Genomic DNA, 17117 nt, shown 5'->3' with positions numbered 1-17117 from the left:
CATTGAAATTTGAGGTTGAAACATGATAAAACATTAAAAAAGCTCAAAAGGTGAAAAATACTTTTGTAAAACAATGTATTCTACATTTTCTCTTTACCATAAACTTATTAATAAGATTATAAAAGCATAAACACATTACTGATGTTTTTATCAAGTGCTATTTTCCCTAAATAGACAAAAATATCCAAATGTTTTTAAGTTGGTATTTAGGTCCAGTCAGAGGAGGAAACTAAAAAAAACTCCATTATAAATTCTCATTCTTCATTTAAAGTGTGTTTTAAGTCTGCACAATAAATCCCTTGATTGAATAATCACAAAATGCTTGGGAAAACTTGATCTAAGTGCTCACTACTTCCTTCTCTAAACAGACATTCTTGAGCAAACGCCATGGACTCGATGTCCATATTAGGAGCATTACCTGATATGTTGGGAAAGAAGAATCAAATGCAGTCTCTCATAGCAGGACAGCATGTCTTATTTAAACACCGATATATTTTAGTTATTTTCATAAATCACTCTGACACAGACTTGGCAGATGTGGCATCAGATGTGTGTCGTTATTTTTAATGACCATGGTAAAACTGGTAGAGAACCCTAACAATTAAGCTACTGATTTCAGATGTTCTATGGCGCTTTCAGTGGTCAAACCAGCAAACCAATCGTGTTGGAGCTCCACTTAGGTTGCTAGGTAACGGGGGTCAGCTCAGCTGGGGTTGCTAGGTAACGGCGCAGTGCCTGTTGAACATGACTTAGGTAGGTTTTGGGACAGCTCATTTTTCAGACACCAGAAGAAAACATTAACAGGTTGCAAAAAATGACTGGTTTGTTTCTTTAGAAGCACCTGAGACTCAAATGAAAGTAAACAAATGTGAAATTAGAACACGAGTCCTTCATTTAAACTCAGACGAGTTACATCTTTCATCAGCTTATATACAATGAAAACATATAATCCTAAATTTTCCTTCATTACTTTGATGGAATCTGCAAAAACACAAAGTCTTACAAAGTATTTTGAGATTAATCTTGTTCCCAGTGCAGATATCTTAGTACGCTTGAAATAAAACAAACGTAATTTAATAGCAACTTTGAAGCAAAATAAACATACTTGTTTTAAGTAAGTAATTCCTTAATATTGATGAAAAAGTAGTAGCTCTTATGGCAGAAACTAGAAACTAGTTTCTAGACTTTGTGTTTTGCAGCGATATCAATAATTTGTTAGCTCTTTTAAAATGGCAACAAGAGAGAATGACGGCTCAAACAACTCACTAGATCAAATTTTTTAAATGTTAGTTTCTATTGACCTTAAAATTGGTCACATTGGAATCACAAAAATATAATTTTTTAATAGAAACCAATAAAAAAAATTATGTTTTTTTGCTAAAATGATTTTCGGCTGCACACAAGTCATGTGGTCATGTCCTCATTGTTTTTCGACATCCGCGGAATATTGACAAAGTTTTATGGACATTTTAATGGAAGCACAGCAAGTATGTTACAAACTGTAAAACTGGATGAAAATGATCATTTTCACACAAATCAGGTCAGAATGAGAGGATCAGTAGTCAGACATCTGTAAACCGATACTGAAATAGGTAAATAATGAGGCCGTCAGACAGAGAGCTTTAATCAAATGCAAAGGCTTTAGTTTATTGACCATTGCACGCACACAGAACAGGTGAGTATATTTACACAGATGTAAACAGTCAGTATCGGCAACGAAAACAAAGAGAGAGGACACGGTATCTTTTTTTGTTTTTTGTTTTTTTTGCCAGACGCACATCCATAAACACTTGCAGGCATTTGGGCACATTCACGCAGAGAGAAAATGCAGAATGAAGAGAGAGAAAGAGAGCAGAGTGTCTGAAAACACGGAGCACAGCAGGCCTCTTTGGTCAGCCACTTCAGACAAGATTCCCACCGATTGAAGCTCAAGTTACCGATCAGAAACAGAAGCAGAGCAGAGAAACACCAAGACCTCCATCACCTTTTGAAGAATTCACATTGTGGCATGTAGATAATAATGGCACACAGTTCTGCTCAGATTTATTTCACTTCTTTTTTTTTTTTTCCCCCCAAAGATAATTTATGCTCTGAAGACATCATGAAAAAAGCATCTTTGTGGAAACATACAAGATACAAAAGTACCAGATAAGAGCAAAAATATGCATGAAATCATCTTGAAAGTCACTGAAATGTTTCTTTACAGAAGAAAAAAAAACCTTCTGTAACATCGCTCAAAATAAAACAGTAAATAATATAATATATCAGCTGTTGGATAAAACAAAAACATTACTGAAAACAAATAAATCACAAAATGAGTGAGAACTGCAGGCTTCTTTCACTTTATTTCCTCTCTTTGAAAAAATTCATCACACAAACAAGTGAAATAATATTTCAACGTAATAATAGATCATGTGAAGTCATAAAGAACGCCTGATTAAAGCAAACAAACAAACAAGAAACAAAAAGTTAAATTAGAGGTTCCTGCACAGCAGAAGATAACTAAGGAAGGAAGGAAGAGCGATATCTACAAGCCTGCTCCACCTCCCTCCTTCTCTTCACTCCTTCATTTTTCCCCCCTCTCTTTTTTTAATTCCCATCATCCTGCATTTATTCTGCATGACCTCCTCACTTATTTTTCTTTGGCTCGCACCGAGGCCAAAACACAAAAAAAGATGGTTGTGTTCAGCTTAGTCACCAAATGTATTCTGGCTTCGGTTCAAATAAACACAGCGTCGCCACGGCGACAATCTGACCAACGCTTCCTGTTCAGTCAGCATCAGCAGATGCGAAACTCTGCAGCCCTAAGCGAGTTCAGAAAGCTTTCCGTTCTTCCTGATCATAAACAAAAATAAAGCAAATGTGCAAGTAAACTTCTGTCTTACCTTCAAATGATTCGTGAGTAAACAGTTCAAAACGAAATAGGAAAAAAAAAATCCAGCAAGTAAACTATTCCAACACTGGCAGCTTTCAAAATGAAGACCTGCAACAGTCCCAGTGCAAATATCTACTCCTACCAGGGGATGTGAAATATGAAATATTAATCTGTTGCGATGCAATATTTAGCAGGTTGCAACATTTTAGGAGTCATCTTTTAAAATTATGCACCTTAATGAGATCCCTGATTAATTGGATGGTCTTTAACTGTCCCAGAAAGCACTTTGCTGCCAAAAGGACAATATTAATGTAATGCCATGTTTTCCAAATACCGCGCAGCCCTAATATTATGAATTATAAGGAGTGACAAAAACATGGCAATGTATAAAATCCAGCACTGCAATTTTGAACTGACTAGTCAAACGGAGAAAACATTTATTTGTCTCTCAATACATGAGAACATCATTAAAAATCTATTTTATTTCAGTAATTTAAATAAAAAAGGGAAAGTTGCATATTAAGATTAATTGCACACAGATTGAGATATTTGCTGCAAATTCAGCTGATTATGAAAACTCAAACCTAAATTTCTCATAAAAGTAAAATTAGAACATCGTATAAGATTAATATATATATAATCTATTATTTAAAGTTGTCACGTTATGGCACACAATCATGTGTATGACTGTTGGTTGTAGTTATTCAGAATACGGTCAATGACATCAACATGAAGAGGTAAGCTGCAAGAGCTCAGAGATAAAGAAGAGAGCTTACTAGAAAATTGAGTGGAAGGAAAACGTCTAGTAGCATATGTGAAGAAGCTAAGTGTTTACTGTTCTCTTTATAAATATAAGGTTAAGTTAGTTTCTCGTTTAGTTTTCAAGGTTGAAGGGTGTGGAAGATGAGGGGAAAGGCACACAATCCCAGTTGCTAGAGGGTCATTTGTTCTTGGTCTGATGTAATATTCTCACTTGCTGAGAAACTGAAATTTGGGTTTTCATTAGCTGGTAATCATAATCAACAGAAATAACCTGAATATTTCACTCTGTCTCCAATAAATCCACAGTAATACAATTTACGAACTGAAATACTGAAATAAATTAATGCGATGATATTCACACCTACTGAGATTTAGCTGTATAGTAAAGTTGCGCAGCAGAAAATATATTTCAGAGATTAAACTAGCAAAGCACTGAAAGATGCCTAGTTTAAGTCAGCCAATACATTCATTGTTCAGCAATATGAAACCAGATTAATGAAGAAACAAAACTTCACCCTTCTGCAAGTAGATAATCTCTCTAATTTCTAATTAAAAAGAACAACAGATTTCTTTAGCATCAAGTTTAGGTACCGAAACGTTTTATTTTATATCACTTTACTGAAAAAATATCTGAATAGAAATATGTGAACAAAGCTGGATGTGCATGACAAATGTTCCTCTGCAAAAAGCGTAGAAAACACTTTAAGGCCGAATGGATTCGGTTTACACGAAGCGTCAAAATGCGTGACGGGAATGGCACAAAGCTGACTCACTTCACTTCATTTAGGTCTCACTTTCACAGCAGCAAACCTTCAATCTGCTGTGACCGGCGTCCAGAGGAAGGCGTTAAGCCTCTCTCTAATGTCACAGTCTAAGGTCACCCACAGAGATCCGTAACTGGCTCCTGTCGCTGCCCGCTGGCTTCACACAATATTTACAAGCACAAACTCTCCCGACACACCTGCGCGGTATATTGCTACCTTTAGGGACGGAGGCTTCTCTTGGGTTTAATATATATTTCCATATTTTCTCCTGTACCATCCCAAAGTTACTTTCCCTCTCAGAGATAATCTAGTATAGAGTTGCCATGCTTAAAAACTACAATTCCCAGGCACTTGATTGTAACCAAATGTACAGTAAAGTTTTCCACTGGGTCAGCTTGCCTCTGATGCTCAGAGAAAAGGCAGCAACATTCAAAGTCAGACCCAAAACGCCGACCGAAAAAAAAAAGAAAAAAAAAGCTCTATATGCTAAAATACAAAGAAAACACAAGCAACCTCCACATGCATAACAACGTTATAGTTTCTCTTGAGATATACTGTACACTGACAAATTAGGAAGTGGTTGGGGTTTGCATTTACTCACTAACTCATGCTGCAATGCTACAGTAAGCTGAATGACAAGAGAGAGAAATGTGAAGAAAACCAGGAATGATTTAATAAGAGGTATGAAATGAGCAGAAAGAGAATGAGGTAGAGACAGAGATTTCCTAAAGAGGAAGTGAGCAAAAAGAAAAAAAAGTTAAATAAAAAGGGAGTGTGAAAAGAGGAGAGTACTCGTCTTTTGCTCAGTGGCTCAGGTCTGATTTTACTGGACGTTTGCGCTGAAACCTGGTTTTCACATCCGCAGGTGATCCGTGAACGGCGGCTCCGAGTCGTCCATGGGCAGAACGAGGCGCGTGCCCCTCATCACCAGCTCGTGATCGCCGTACGCCAGCTCCCGGTCCAGGTCGTCCACGGCCAGTCCGCTGCTGGTGTGGGCGCCTGTGGCGTCGGTGCTGACCGTGATGTCGCCATAAGTCAGGCTGATGTCACCGTCCGTCAGGATGAGGTCAGAGTCGTCGTCCTTTAGCTGACACTCATTCTGGAGGAGGAAAACAAGGAGCAAGTCGGGTTTATCTAAACTAAAACGGGTCCATATAGGGATGTTATCGATTAACAGCTAATTGGATTAAAATGAGCTCAAATCAATTAAGTAATAACTTCTGCTTAGACCAGGGCAACACTGGTCATCACTATGACCAGTGTTGATGACCAACCAGTCATCAACGCCATTTTTACAGAAGCAAAAATGGCAGAAACATACGAGACCAGGAGAGAGAAATGGTCCAAATCGAGTCCGGTGGGGAATGAAAGATGCACTTTATGCGGTTCTGTTTTGTACGACGGCATATTAAGGCCGTGGAAGATTAACAGATATATAAGAAAGAAAAATTTACATTTCTGAGTTTGAAACATCAAACGTTTGCTTGGAAAAGTTGAGATAAAATTTCTGAGTTTGAATAGTCAAAATTTTTCAGCTTTTGAAACGGATTTCTGAGGTTAACCTCAAAATGTTTCAAAAGTTGTTGTTTTTTAATAGAAAATCTTTGACTTTTCAAGCACAGAAATTAGTTTTTTCTATTTTCTGAGATTAATCTCCAAATTTCTGATTCTTTTGGTGAAAATGTGTTTGTTTTTTTCTACAAACTTCCCAATATGCCAATTTATTCAGTCAGTATTAAAAATCTCTGGCATGAAAAAAAGTTCAAATATAACGATCTGATTCTTTTTTTATATTCGTCACGTGAACAACGTATCTCTTCATGCAAAGGAAAGACAGTCTGCCCTCTTGATACAAATACAAATTCAAGTTTGTAAGAAATTGGCCGCTTATCATCTAATGTATTAGTTGACCAGTCAACTTTAGATCAACTCATTAATCGATAACTTGCTTGTCCCGTGTGACCTGCAGTCTGACCTCATAGGCCTGGGGGCTGGTGAGGAAACGGGCGAGGGGGCCGCAGCAGGGAGGCAGCGTGGTGGTGAGAGGGGGGCCGCTGTGCGTCAGGATGGGCTTCAGGTAGCTGCAGAGAGGCTGGAGTCAAGGAAAAACTGACAGGATGAAGTCCGAGGGAGAGCAACAGGAAGCAGCCGATATCGTGATTAATGCCTGGTATGAGCATCAGGATCAAAAACTCCATCGTTTTTACACACAAGTGATTTTATTCCAGTTCTCTGTCTTGTTGTATTTTTTTTGCATACAGTGAATGAACCTCTTCCCATTCATGGTTCAGTATTTGAAGATTTTTCTGCTTTTTCCCAAATTTACAGAAAATTTGTCCTTCGGTGGATTTAAAACAAAAAAAGAAAATCTAAACTCTTTGCAAGAAAATGCGGCTCATGAAGCTGGAACGCAGGGACCAAGCCACTTTACACTACTGACCCACTCCTGTTGCAAATGAGCAGGGACAATACAATAACTGAACTTAATTAAAAAATCAGATAGTTAATATTTTATTGTAATGTTACATACAATGTATTTTCTTATTCAGTTACATTAAATTACATGGAATCTTTATTGTTTTAGGTCAGAGAGGATTAAGGATTACAAAATTAACTAAAATTTGCTGAATGTTAAAATAAAGGAAATAAATACTATCTTATTAATATGGCACTTATCAAATACACATAATTCTGGTAACCCTGATTGACCTAAAAAAAATTATATTGTCTCATTTAAAGTCAGACAGTAAAAAAAAAAAAAACTATAATTTTTCTATAGAGTATGTAAATATCTGGTTTCAACTGTAGTTCTGGAGATCGTTTGTTTCGATAACCTGTGCTCCCCCTGCTGGCTGAAAATATGAACTTCACTCATGGAGCTGAAACAGAACCAGATGAATCACAGAAAACACTACGAGTCGTTTCTATAAAGGATACTTGTGGTCAAAGTTGTACCAAATTCTGAAAAGCCAGGCACTTTCTTGTTTGGTGCTTCTCCTCTCTGATCCGTCAGCAAAACTCATCTGAACCAACAACAAGGGCATAAGTCTGTAAAACCAGTTCAAATAACATTTGCTGTAAGTTTTCTCATCACGTTGCTTACTCACAGAGTTTTCCTGATCAGAGTCAACTCCCACTCTGTTAAAAGAAAAACAGTAAATCAGCCGCAGTTGGACATTTTTAGAGAAATGTCTCTAAATGCCAACAATGTCCAGATGTAGAAGACATCTGTCAAACTGGAGCAACCAGTAAGTATTTTTCACAGCTTGGTTTGAATAGATTTTCTCCTGCTAATACATTTTTTGAAAACTGTAATTTCTATCTACTCGGGTTGACAAACCAAATAAAAAAAAAAAGTTAGTCTAAATTTGAGCTTTTTTGTTTCAAAATAAAATAATCAGGCAAATACATTAAATTTTTTATACAATAATATTCTTAGATTCTGCATCGTGCAACAGAGCATTTGGGTCATTTTAAATAGAAAAAAGGAGAGTAAATTTACACCAAAAAACTTAAATTTTGAGATTAATCTCAGAAATTTTATAGAAAAGAATTGGATATTCTTGAGTTTGAAAAGTCAAAAATCTCAGAAATTTTGAGATTAATCTTGGAAGTTTTCCACAAAAGATCTTGGAAATTTTAGACTTTTTTTCTGAAAAATTTTCAAGTTTTGAAATTCATAAATTTCTAAGTATAAACAAAAAATGTATTATTTATTTTTTGGCAAATTTTTGACGATTGAACATCAGAAATTTCCACGTTTTTTTCTATAAAATGTCTGATATATTTTGGCAAAAATGTACTCCTTTTTTATCTTCAATGGCAATAATACGTTAGCATTAGGACTAGTTAGGGAGGAAAATGTTATTGAGCAGTTTGATGCAACATGATTTGAACAGACTCAACTAGAAGTTTCCCAGAACTGTGCGTATCAAGTTTGGCATTTGTGTTTTTAAGTGGGAAATCTGTCCAAGTTTGTGTCTGAAACTGCTTACCGTATCCGCTGACAGGACAGCATTTGAGTGGTGCCGCCACCACAAATCCACACAGTGAAGAAAACCACCAGAAGATTGGTGGAGAACATCATCTGGCGGGCGTACGTGGCCGTGTCCCTGATGGAGAGGGCGAAGGTCATCGCACCGCGCAGCCCTGAAAACCAAACAGGAAAACAAGGTCACAAACATGTGAGGCAAACTGTCTGCTTTTAACAGTCCTGCAGTCTGCTCCACTGGCCTGCAAACATCATCATGTGCTGGAAGTTGGACCTAATCTTGTTGCGTCGACCCAGATTAAGGAGGAGCGACAGAGGGTAGATGTTAGCAGCTCTTCCCACAAACACCGCCAGCTGGACGGGAGGAACGTCAAGGAGGAAAACCAGCGGAACATCCTCACACGTCACGCACAAAACTCCTCACTAAATCATCTCTGAATTAATAAATAAACATCCTTTTATGAATGCAAACACTCATGAAATGTTTCTGTTTCCCAGGTTCAAAAGATACAAAAGCTCCGACGATGAACATGGTATTAAAGATGTGGTTCTGGAAGGTGAACAGGGTCAGACCCATGTAGGAGAAGATGAAGTTTTCTGCCAGGAAATTTAACAGCTCAAAAAGCTGAAAAAGAAAGACAAGAAACATCAGAAAACCTTAACGTTTTGTCTTTCAGTCTCGTTAATGATTTGGTCGTGAAATTAACGGCTTTTGGTCACCATGTCGTAAAAGTACAGCTAATATTTACCGTACTTTCTGATGTGTTTAAATCGCTTCATGTGATCGTGGCGAAACTGATGGAACTAAAAAGACTTTTCCTTTTAAATCCCACTTCTCTTTCCCAAACCTTTCTGTTTTTAACATTAGGTCAAGTATTCAAAACTCCAGATTATTAGCAAAACTTTTGGTTTGAGTTTCAGATAGAAAAACGTATAAAAGTTGTGATGAATTAAAATCTTTAATCAGCCATAATAATACAAGAACACGATCTCAAAGATCAATAAACTTTAAATTCTAGTGAACATTTAACACTGGAACAGGAAGACATTTTAAATGTCCCAAATAAATAAACAACAGAAACAACAAATCAAATAAAGTCTCTGTAAACAAAATGATCCTACAAAGGAAAGCTCCAGGCTGAAGACTTTTGTCGTCCAGTTTTTGGTAGAAAGAGAGAAAAGGAAAAAACAATCATGCAAGTAGAAATTTTTATTTATAGTGCAAGTAATTGTTTTATTGCTTATTGCAACAGGCCTATTCACACATATGATTTAAGGCAGGTTATAATTTATTACAACAATGAATCCTGGTGTATTATTTTTATAATGACGCCCTAATACTTTAGTAAATACTAAACAGTTTTGTAGCATTGGTCTGGTTCTGACCTGCTTTGTCCGGTCCTGAGACTCTGGAGACAGATTGTTGAAGGTGTAGTGGGCCTGAGTGATGCCACAGAAGAGCACAGCCACAACACCTGCATAACACAACGTGATCATACGATCGAAAGACAAGCAAACCACATATAAATCCTTTCAGCGAGGCTGGGATGTATAAAATTATATTTACTACAGATTCACTGTGTTTGGTACCTGTGAAGCCACAAGCTTCAGCCAGCAGGAAGGTGCTCCAGGACATGAGGAAGAACAGAGCCGTCTCCAGCAGCTGAAAGTCCCTCAGTTTGGTGAACTTCGTCACGTAGTCCGAGTCAAGGACTTTATTGAAATTAATTTAACTGATTTTAACATACTGTAGTTTGTTTGTCTAGAAGGTCCGGTTCGCTTGGGGATTTGTGAAAGCACAATCAAACTCTGATGAGGACCAAAAACAGAAAATCCACCTAAAAATCTCATTCTGTATTCTCTGGTGCGGTTTGAATTCATATGAAAATGCCAAGAGGACCAGAGACCGCTCCAAAAGCAGGAAGCAAACTATAGCGCCGGGGATTCTGGGTAAATACAAACAAAACAAATGTGCCTCTCTTGCACTAGTGGGAGAAACTGCTTGTGGTCTCTTTTCAAAGACAAAAGAGAAATCCTACAAGCACTAAAATCTGACGCTACTCCATTTTTGTTTACATTTCACGAGGAAGGAAGTTGAGCTCATTGTCTTCTTCAGAGGTTTTTGTGTTGTTTACCTCAGTGTTTCTTGGTGCAGCGCCACCACAGGCGAGGAGGGAAACACATTTTTCAAAGGGTTTGGTTCCTTTGACACAATGTGATGTGAAAGCAAACAGCACCAGCCGAAATTTTAACAAACGTTGCAATTTTTATCCCCAATCAAACCAACTATACTGAACTACCAGGTGTCAAAAAACCCAATTCACTTTCTATCTGTGTCACGTTACAAAGAACAATCGGCATGCTCGTGTTGTTTTTAGTACTTTACACACACCTATCTGCCAATCACTGATAGCAGGATATTATTAGTAATCTAAGGCATAACCTTGTTTATTCAGAGCTTATGCAGCAGACTGCATAGACGACAAAACCAGAAAAGATATGAGAGCTGTAACGATTCCCGTGGCAACGCCCAGAGAGAAGGAGCCGCTGAAAACGCCAAGGAACATCCCTAAAGACTTCAGCAAGGCCATGGCTTCAAACGTGTGGCTGTTGTCTCCTTGTGGCTGGTATGCAACAATAGACCTGATAATAAGACATAAAGAAAAACACTTTAAGGGCAAACACACACAATGGACACCAGATATTTGCACATGAAACCCTTCTATGTGTGTCTCGGGTCCAGTAGGTTTGTCTTCATGACAGACACACTCAGGTACCCTGTATTTAACGTAACAAAAGAGGAAATCAAGTTGGTAGTTAACATCAGTCCAGCAGCTTCTGTCCCACAGTTACCGACGGCAACAGAAAAAAAAGGGGGCGGGGAAGAGCTGTCAGTTACCGGTTGCTATGGGAACCACCAACTGCAGCAAAACAGAACTTAAAATGCCCATAAATGTCTGGAGAAGCAACTGCTTGACTAAATTAAATAAATTCAGGGAATAAAGAAACAAATTTTGACAAACTTAACATCCACAATATTGCCAAAACAAAACCCTGTTACACATACACTGTATAAGAAAAAGACAAAGCCTTAGTTTTCTTACTGTCCAACTCAGACTAAACTTATCCTGTTTTAGGTCTGTTAGGATTGACACTTAGAGTATTCTCAGGTTTACAAGCTTCCCACTTTTTTCTAGAAATGTAATGTTTGAAAACCCAATAAAATACACTATACTCAAACACAAATTCAATTATAAAGAGCAAAGCCAAAGAAAATGATCAATATGTTATGTTTTAACCAAATAACAGAATTTCTTTCAAATAAAGCAAAGCAAAATGAATATTTCCTATTTTTATTTTTGAACATTTCCAACATTTCAAAAAAGACCTCTGCTATTGAAATACACACACTTTTTAAACGTTGTTCTAACAGAAAAAAACTTTTAAACTCAATTTCCCTCTTAAATGATATCCTCTGTCATTTTCTGCAAATAATTTCATTATTTTTATAAAAAGAGTAAAGTAAATTATTTCTGGCTTCAAATATTTGTGCTGTTTTGCATTGAAAAAAGATTGGAATTTTTATCATTGCCATTTTTATAAAAACCTCATTTGTGCGATCTTTTTAACCTACTTCATTTATTTATCTATTTATTGGCCCTTTTCTGTATTGTATATGCTGTTTGGATAATCATTTTCTATGCGTTTCTTCAAAGTTCTGCACAGTAATATGGTAAAAGTAATGTACAATATAACCTATAAAGATCTTTCTTATCGAGGAAATGGTTTATTCTTTGTCTTTTAGCGGATGGTAATTTGGAGAACTTCAGTCTGATTTAATGTCAGACAGTAAGAGAAAAAAAGGTTGTGCATGTAAAAAATAGCCAAACTGTAAACCTAAGCGTAGATACTTTATTTTCAGAAATGTTCTCTTACTCAATTTGATCAAACAGCACGTTTTTAAACAGTAACCTTATCAGGCAGATATTTACTTCACATTCCAGTGTTTTACTTCAGCATTTAAGTAATCAGAACCAGAAAGAACTCGGGCCGAATGTTTTTCTCTACAGTCCTGCAGCAGGAACATGGAGATACTTAAAATGATCCATTGCTGGGAAGACGACCAATTAGAAACAGAAAAAAAGACCTGAAAATATGGAAAACTGTTTTTAAATTCATGTTGAAGGACAGAGAAACCTGGACTGTTGGAGTCAAAAACATAAAAATGGTGTCATCAAACTTTGATCAAATATGTACTGAAAATAAGTCTGGAAAACAGGGAATTTTTTTCCCAATTAAAAAAAAAAATCTCTTACTTAATGCACCCTAGGTAGCAATGTTTCACAGAAAACACACCAGAGGAGTTTAGTGCTGAAAAGCTTAAATATTAAAAAAATTTAATATTTCTTTATATATTAAATTTTATAAAGAAATTTAATATATAAATATTAAATTTATATATAAAATTTGCAGGTTGTTGTTATTTTTACTCAATATTACCATGTAAAAACCAATACATGTGGAAAGCTCTACTGTGTATATTTTCAAACAGTGTCAATTACACTTTACTTTAGTTTTAGAATAAAATGTACTAAAAACACCAACAGGAACTTTTATCTTTTTTTCCAGCCAAAGTTGATTCTAAAATTAGATTTGTTCAACATGACACACGGATCACAAGGCATTTTGTCGTTAAGCTTCTCGTCGCCTCCTTTTCAAAGATAACTAAAGGGTGTGGACATTTTTTTCATCAAACGTAGTCTACCAAAAAGACAAAAAAAGCAATATTCTCAAACTGTGGCTGGATAAGCCAGGGTAAAAACAACAGCGGCCTCTGATTCGTCATGCTAGTCCCCAGGCACTGCAAAGGCACACGACGACATGCTCTACTTAACCCACAGTCAGTGAGCGGTGAGGGCCTCTCTGCATGGCCCGCTTCCTCCTAGCTGCATGCTATTATAACGCATTACTCTGTGGAAATTACAGCAGAACAATGAAGGGAAGGAGGATAAACGAAGCAACACCAGGGGAACCGATTCCAGTTTGGTCAAATGTGAATCTCACAGCTGGTTGGTTCACTTATCAAACATGAAAAACACACACTTTCATATACGTTTCTTCACGTCTCAGGCATCCAGTCATCATGCTGATTAGACATAATTTGAAAAAACTTACGAGGACAGAACGACCGATACTGCATCATTGAGGACGCTCTCTCCAAACAGTAACGCATACAAATCCACGTCAACCTGCAGCTCGTGGAAGATAGCCAGGACCGTCACTGTGAGACCAACAGAAACACAAAGACCGACAAATACTGAAAAGACATGCAAGCAATTTCCTGAGAAAAATGCTGCCATTTAAAAGAGTATAAAGAAGAAAATCTCAAAAGTGTTTACTTTTGCCCTTTAACGCTTTCAGAAATCTCACTCAACTTTGTCTCTAATTTTTGCATCAAGATGATTATCTTGAAAGCTTTTACAGAAATGGTTAATTGATCTATTTAGGGTTTATGTCTTCACTTTATTAAAGTCATTGTATTTCAACTTAAAATCAGTGCAAACCTGTGCACTTTTACTGAGTTTAGGCAGTCTGAGAAATAAAAGAGCGACAATTTCTGAGTGTCTGGAAAACAAAAAATGTGATGCAGACAATGTCAGCAATTAAAAATGTTATCAGTACTTTTCACTACTGCCAGCAGAAACTAATGTTGGCTTTTAGATAAACATTTCTAAGAAAGTGTCAAGACTAAATAATTTTTCACATTATCAACATTTAGTTTGCAGCAACTGCAATCCAGTAGATAAAATATGAGTCATGATACCAGCTTGTGAAAAGACTGATAATAATGCTGGAGTACCTCAGGGTTGCGTATCGAGTGCCATTTTTTTTTAGATTGCATATTAATGACTTTCCTGGAGTTTGATCACCTCATACAGGTACAAATATAAATTTGTATGAATAATTATAAGTTGCTTAAGAAAATGCATAGTTTATATTGTAAAAAAAAACAATACAAACTGGGTAAAAAATAAATTTAGATCTGTATCCACATTCACAGTGTGTGTTATGTTATTATAAATGTGTATAATAATGTCATTTATTTGATTAATTTAATAATATCTCTATTAGACCGAAGGTGTCGTCGATGACACGGCCGAATTTGCAGTATCATAAACATTTTGCGCCATCTGAAAAACTCCAACAGTTTCTGAAAGAGGAACGTTGCGCTTTCCAGCCAGTATCGGGATACTAAGGTCATTTCAATCCTGCCGTAACAGAGAGCATGTTTTTCTTCGGTTTAATCTGATGAGAGACTTTAATAGACAGTAAATTGCAAAAGTGCTGCAGACGATGAAAACTGCTATGTATTTAAAGTTCCAGATCAGAGAGTTAAAATATAATCTCTGGATAGAGAACACAATCAGAAGTTAATTTGAATATATACCCGGGTCTGTTGCCGAGACAATGGCTCCAAAGAATAGACAGTCAGTGAAGAAGAAGTCTCCACCCAGCCGGCCCAGGTGCTTCATCAGCGTGACACAGCCGTACATCAACAACCTGTTGGAGGACAGCTTTAATTATCTTACTAAATGGATCATCGACACTTTGAAATGCTTCAGAGTAGTTAGAGCTGTGTTTTTTTTTCTCCGTGCTGTTTCTGAGCACAATCATCTCACCCAATAATAAAACAGGAAATCACTGTCCCCACGAAGGCATAAGCCAGGATGGATCCCATGTTCTGGAAAAAATGTCTCTGGAAAATGAAAGCAAACATGCAGCTAACTGTAACTGAGGTTACAGTATTTGATCATAAATTAAAACTATTTATTGAAAGATCTGAGGATGTTGTACCCTTTTCAAGCTGTAGCCTGCATGAAAGATGATGGGCGGGAGAAGAATGTTGAAGAAAACCTCAGGGTCGAACGTAACCTGAAGCCCACAAAAAAAACAGCGTAATAATCAAATGCTTTGATGCTAATTAATGTTATGTTAAATTAATTATTTAATCAAGAATGACACAACTGGGACATTGAGTAAAATAACATGTTAAAAGAGGGCAGCGACTGAATCAAGCATCAATTAAGGCTGAGATTATTCTTATTTTAGGTCTGAATCCAGACCAGTGCCAAATGTGTCAGAGCGGAGAGAAGTTAGGACATTTTTATTTTACACTGGATCTTATAGCACTACAGTACACTGAATTAAAGCAGATTTTTTTTTTCACTTATTGTTTGTGTTGAATTCGGGATTCCAGAGAAATAAAGTCCTTGGAAAAGTATTTCCTCATTTAATTAAGGATTTTTATGTGACAATCCAACAGAAGCAGTTGTGAACTGGAAAGTAATTGAGTAACATTTTATCATTTTTACAACTTTAAATAACTAACATAAGTAAAGCTGACAGCTTAAAGTATCTTGCAAAAAACAATGGAAAAACAGTGATAGGTCTTTTTCCAAAGTATTATCTCAGAGGAGGTAAATTATTTGTGTTTTCCTAACATTTTTTAGAACTTTGCAGTAGAAATTTGACAAAATGTAGAAAAAAGTTCAAATGGTATTAACATTTTTGCAACCAGATGCTAAAGCATGACACACTTCTCTATTTAACCAGAAATAACTCAAGTGCTTTGTGTTGTTTCAATTGCAATTTCATCCTTCATAATTGTGCATTCATTTATTTAAAATAACCAGAATCGTGACTCAAACTACAAAGCTACAAAGTAAAGTAACACACCAAAATGCTCACTCAGTCGTCTACCACAAATGTGAGAAGACGGCCCGTACCTTGCGCAGCATCTCGTTGTCAGTCATCTCGTTGCCACTGTTCACCCCCTTCAAGGTGTATTCGTACAATTTGCCACTGACATTTACCAGCAAGGTGGCGGGGCTGGAGTTGACGCAGCTCGGCAAAATGACGCTGGGCTCCCGAGGGACCTGAACGACGTAGCGCAAGATCACCCCGACAATAAGGCCTGAGAAAAGAGGCGGAGAGCAAAAATAGAACAGAGGAGGGTTTAATTTAAGACAACAAAGCTCCATTTCTTTTGATTGCATTTGGAATTTTCTCTCAAACACGTTTAAAAATAAGAGTGTGGTGCTTGGGTTTGGTACTTTCTCATCCACACACAAATAAAATAAATTCATTCACCCCTGATAAACTTAGCTTTCGTCTCATCTTCATCACATATGTTTTTAATGCCATCATCAAAATTCTGGTTAGTCATATCTGAATATCTGTTTTGCTAGTAAATCTTTACTTGCAGTGGTGTCTAAACATTTTGCCTCAGAGGCCAAAACTGTTAAATTTAAACTACTAGCAGGTCACAAAATTCATTAAATAAAAATCGGTTTATTTTCATTTTTCTTTTTATCTGCTAAATCATGTTGCCTTATTAGAATAAAAACAGATAATTTCCAAACTTCTAGGGTCCATCAGTTGATTTCAGTTTTTTTTTTTTGGCCCCCCTGACTTATGTTCAGGAGGCTGATCAAATTCATTTCAAGGGCCACAAATGGCCCCCGAGCCACACTTTGGACTCCCCTGGTCTAGTGGATTTAATAAACAAAGTGCAGAAATGCACTGATTTCCTTTTAAGTCTGCAGATTAATATTTGCAGAATTAAAACTGAAGTGCATGAGTTTTTGGGGAATACAAAAAACCAACATGTCAGGTTAAATACGAGGAAGTAGTCAGTGCAGCACAGCATAAGCAGATTAATTAC

The 17117-nt window shown here is 36.7% G+C and overlaps 1 protein-coding gene across 1 annotated transcript in view; it reads right to left on the bottom strand.

The window, feature by feature from the left end:
* Positions 1-1621: 1621 nt before the first annotated feature.
* The window catches only part of slc9a6a (solute carrier family 9 member A6a), an 18188-nt gene continuing 2692 nt past the window's right edge, over positions 1622-17117 (bottom strand). Inside the window, exons 3-17 of the mRNA XM_081611753.1 lie at positions 16180-16367; positions 15248-15325; positions 15073-15149; positions 14841-14953; positions 13568-13673; positions 10895-11035; positions 9983-10089; positions 9779-9867; positions 8904-9017; positions 8635-8746; positions 8397-8550; positions 7509-7539; positions 7339-7424; positions 6377-6482; positions 1622-5500 (exon numbers count right to left, since the gene is read on the bottom strand). Of these exons, the coding sequence (XP_081467879.1) occupies positions 5255-5500; positions 6377-6482; positions 7339-7424; positions 7509-7539; positions 8397-8550; positions 8635-8746; positions 8904-9017; positions 9779-9867; positions 9983-10089; positions 10895-11035; positions 13568-13673; positions 14841-14953; positions 15073-15149; positions 15248-15325; positions 16180-16367 (1748 nt within the window). The 3' untranslated portion in view covers positions 1622-5254. The remainder of the gene's footprint in view (positions 5501-6376; positions 6483-7338; positions 7425-7508; positions 7540-8396; positions 8551-8634; positions 8747-8903; positions 9018-9778; positions 9868-9982; positions 10090-10894; positions 11036-13567; positions 13674-14840; positions 14954-15072; positions 15150-15247; positions 15326-16179; positions 16368-17117) is intronic.

This window comes from Poecilia reticulata, chromosome 10, assembly GCF_904066995.2.
Source record: "Poecilia reticulata chromosome 10, P_reticulata-male-v2, whole genome shotgun sequence".
NCBI classification, from domain to species: domain Eukaryota; kingdom Metazoa; phylum Chordata; class Actinopteri; order Cyprinodontiformes; family Poeciliidae; genus Poecilia; species Poecilia reticulata.
Note: the sequence above shows the minus strand (reverse complement) of the source record. Positions and strands in the feature narration are given on the sequence as shown.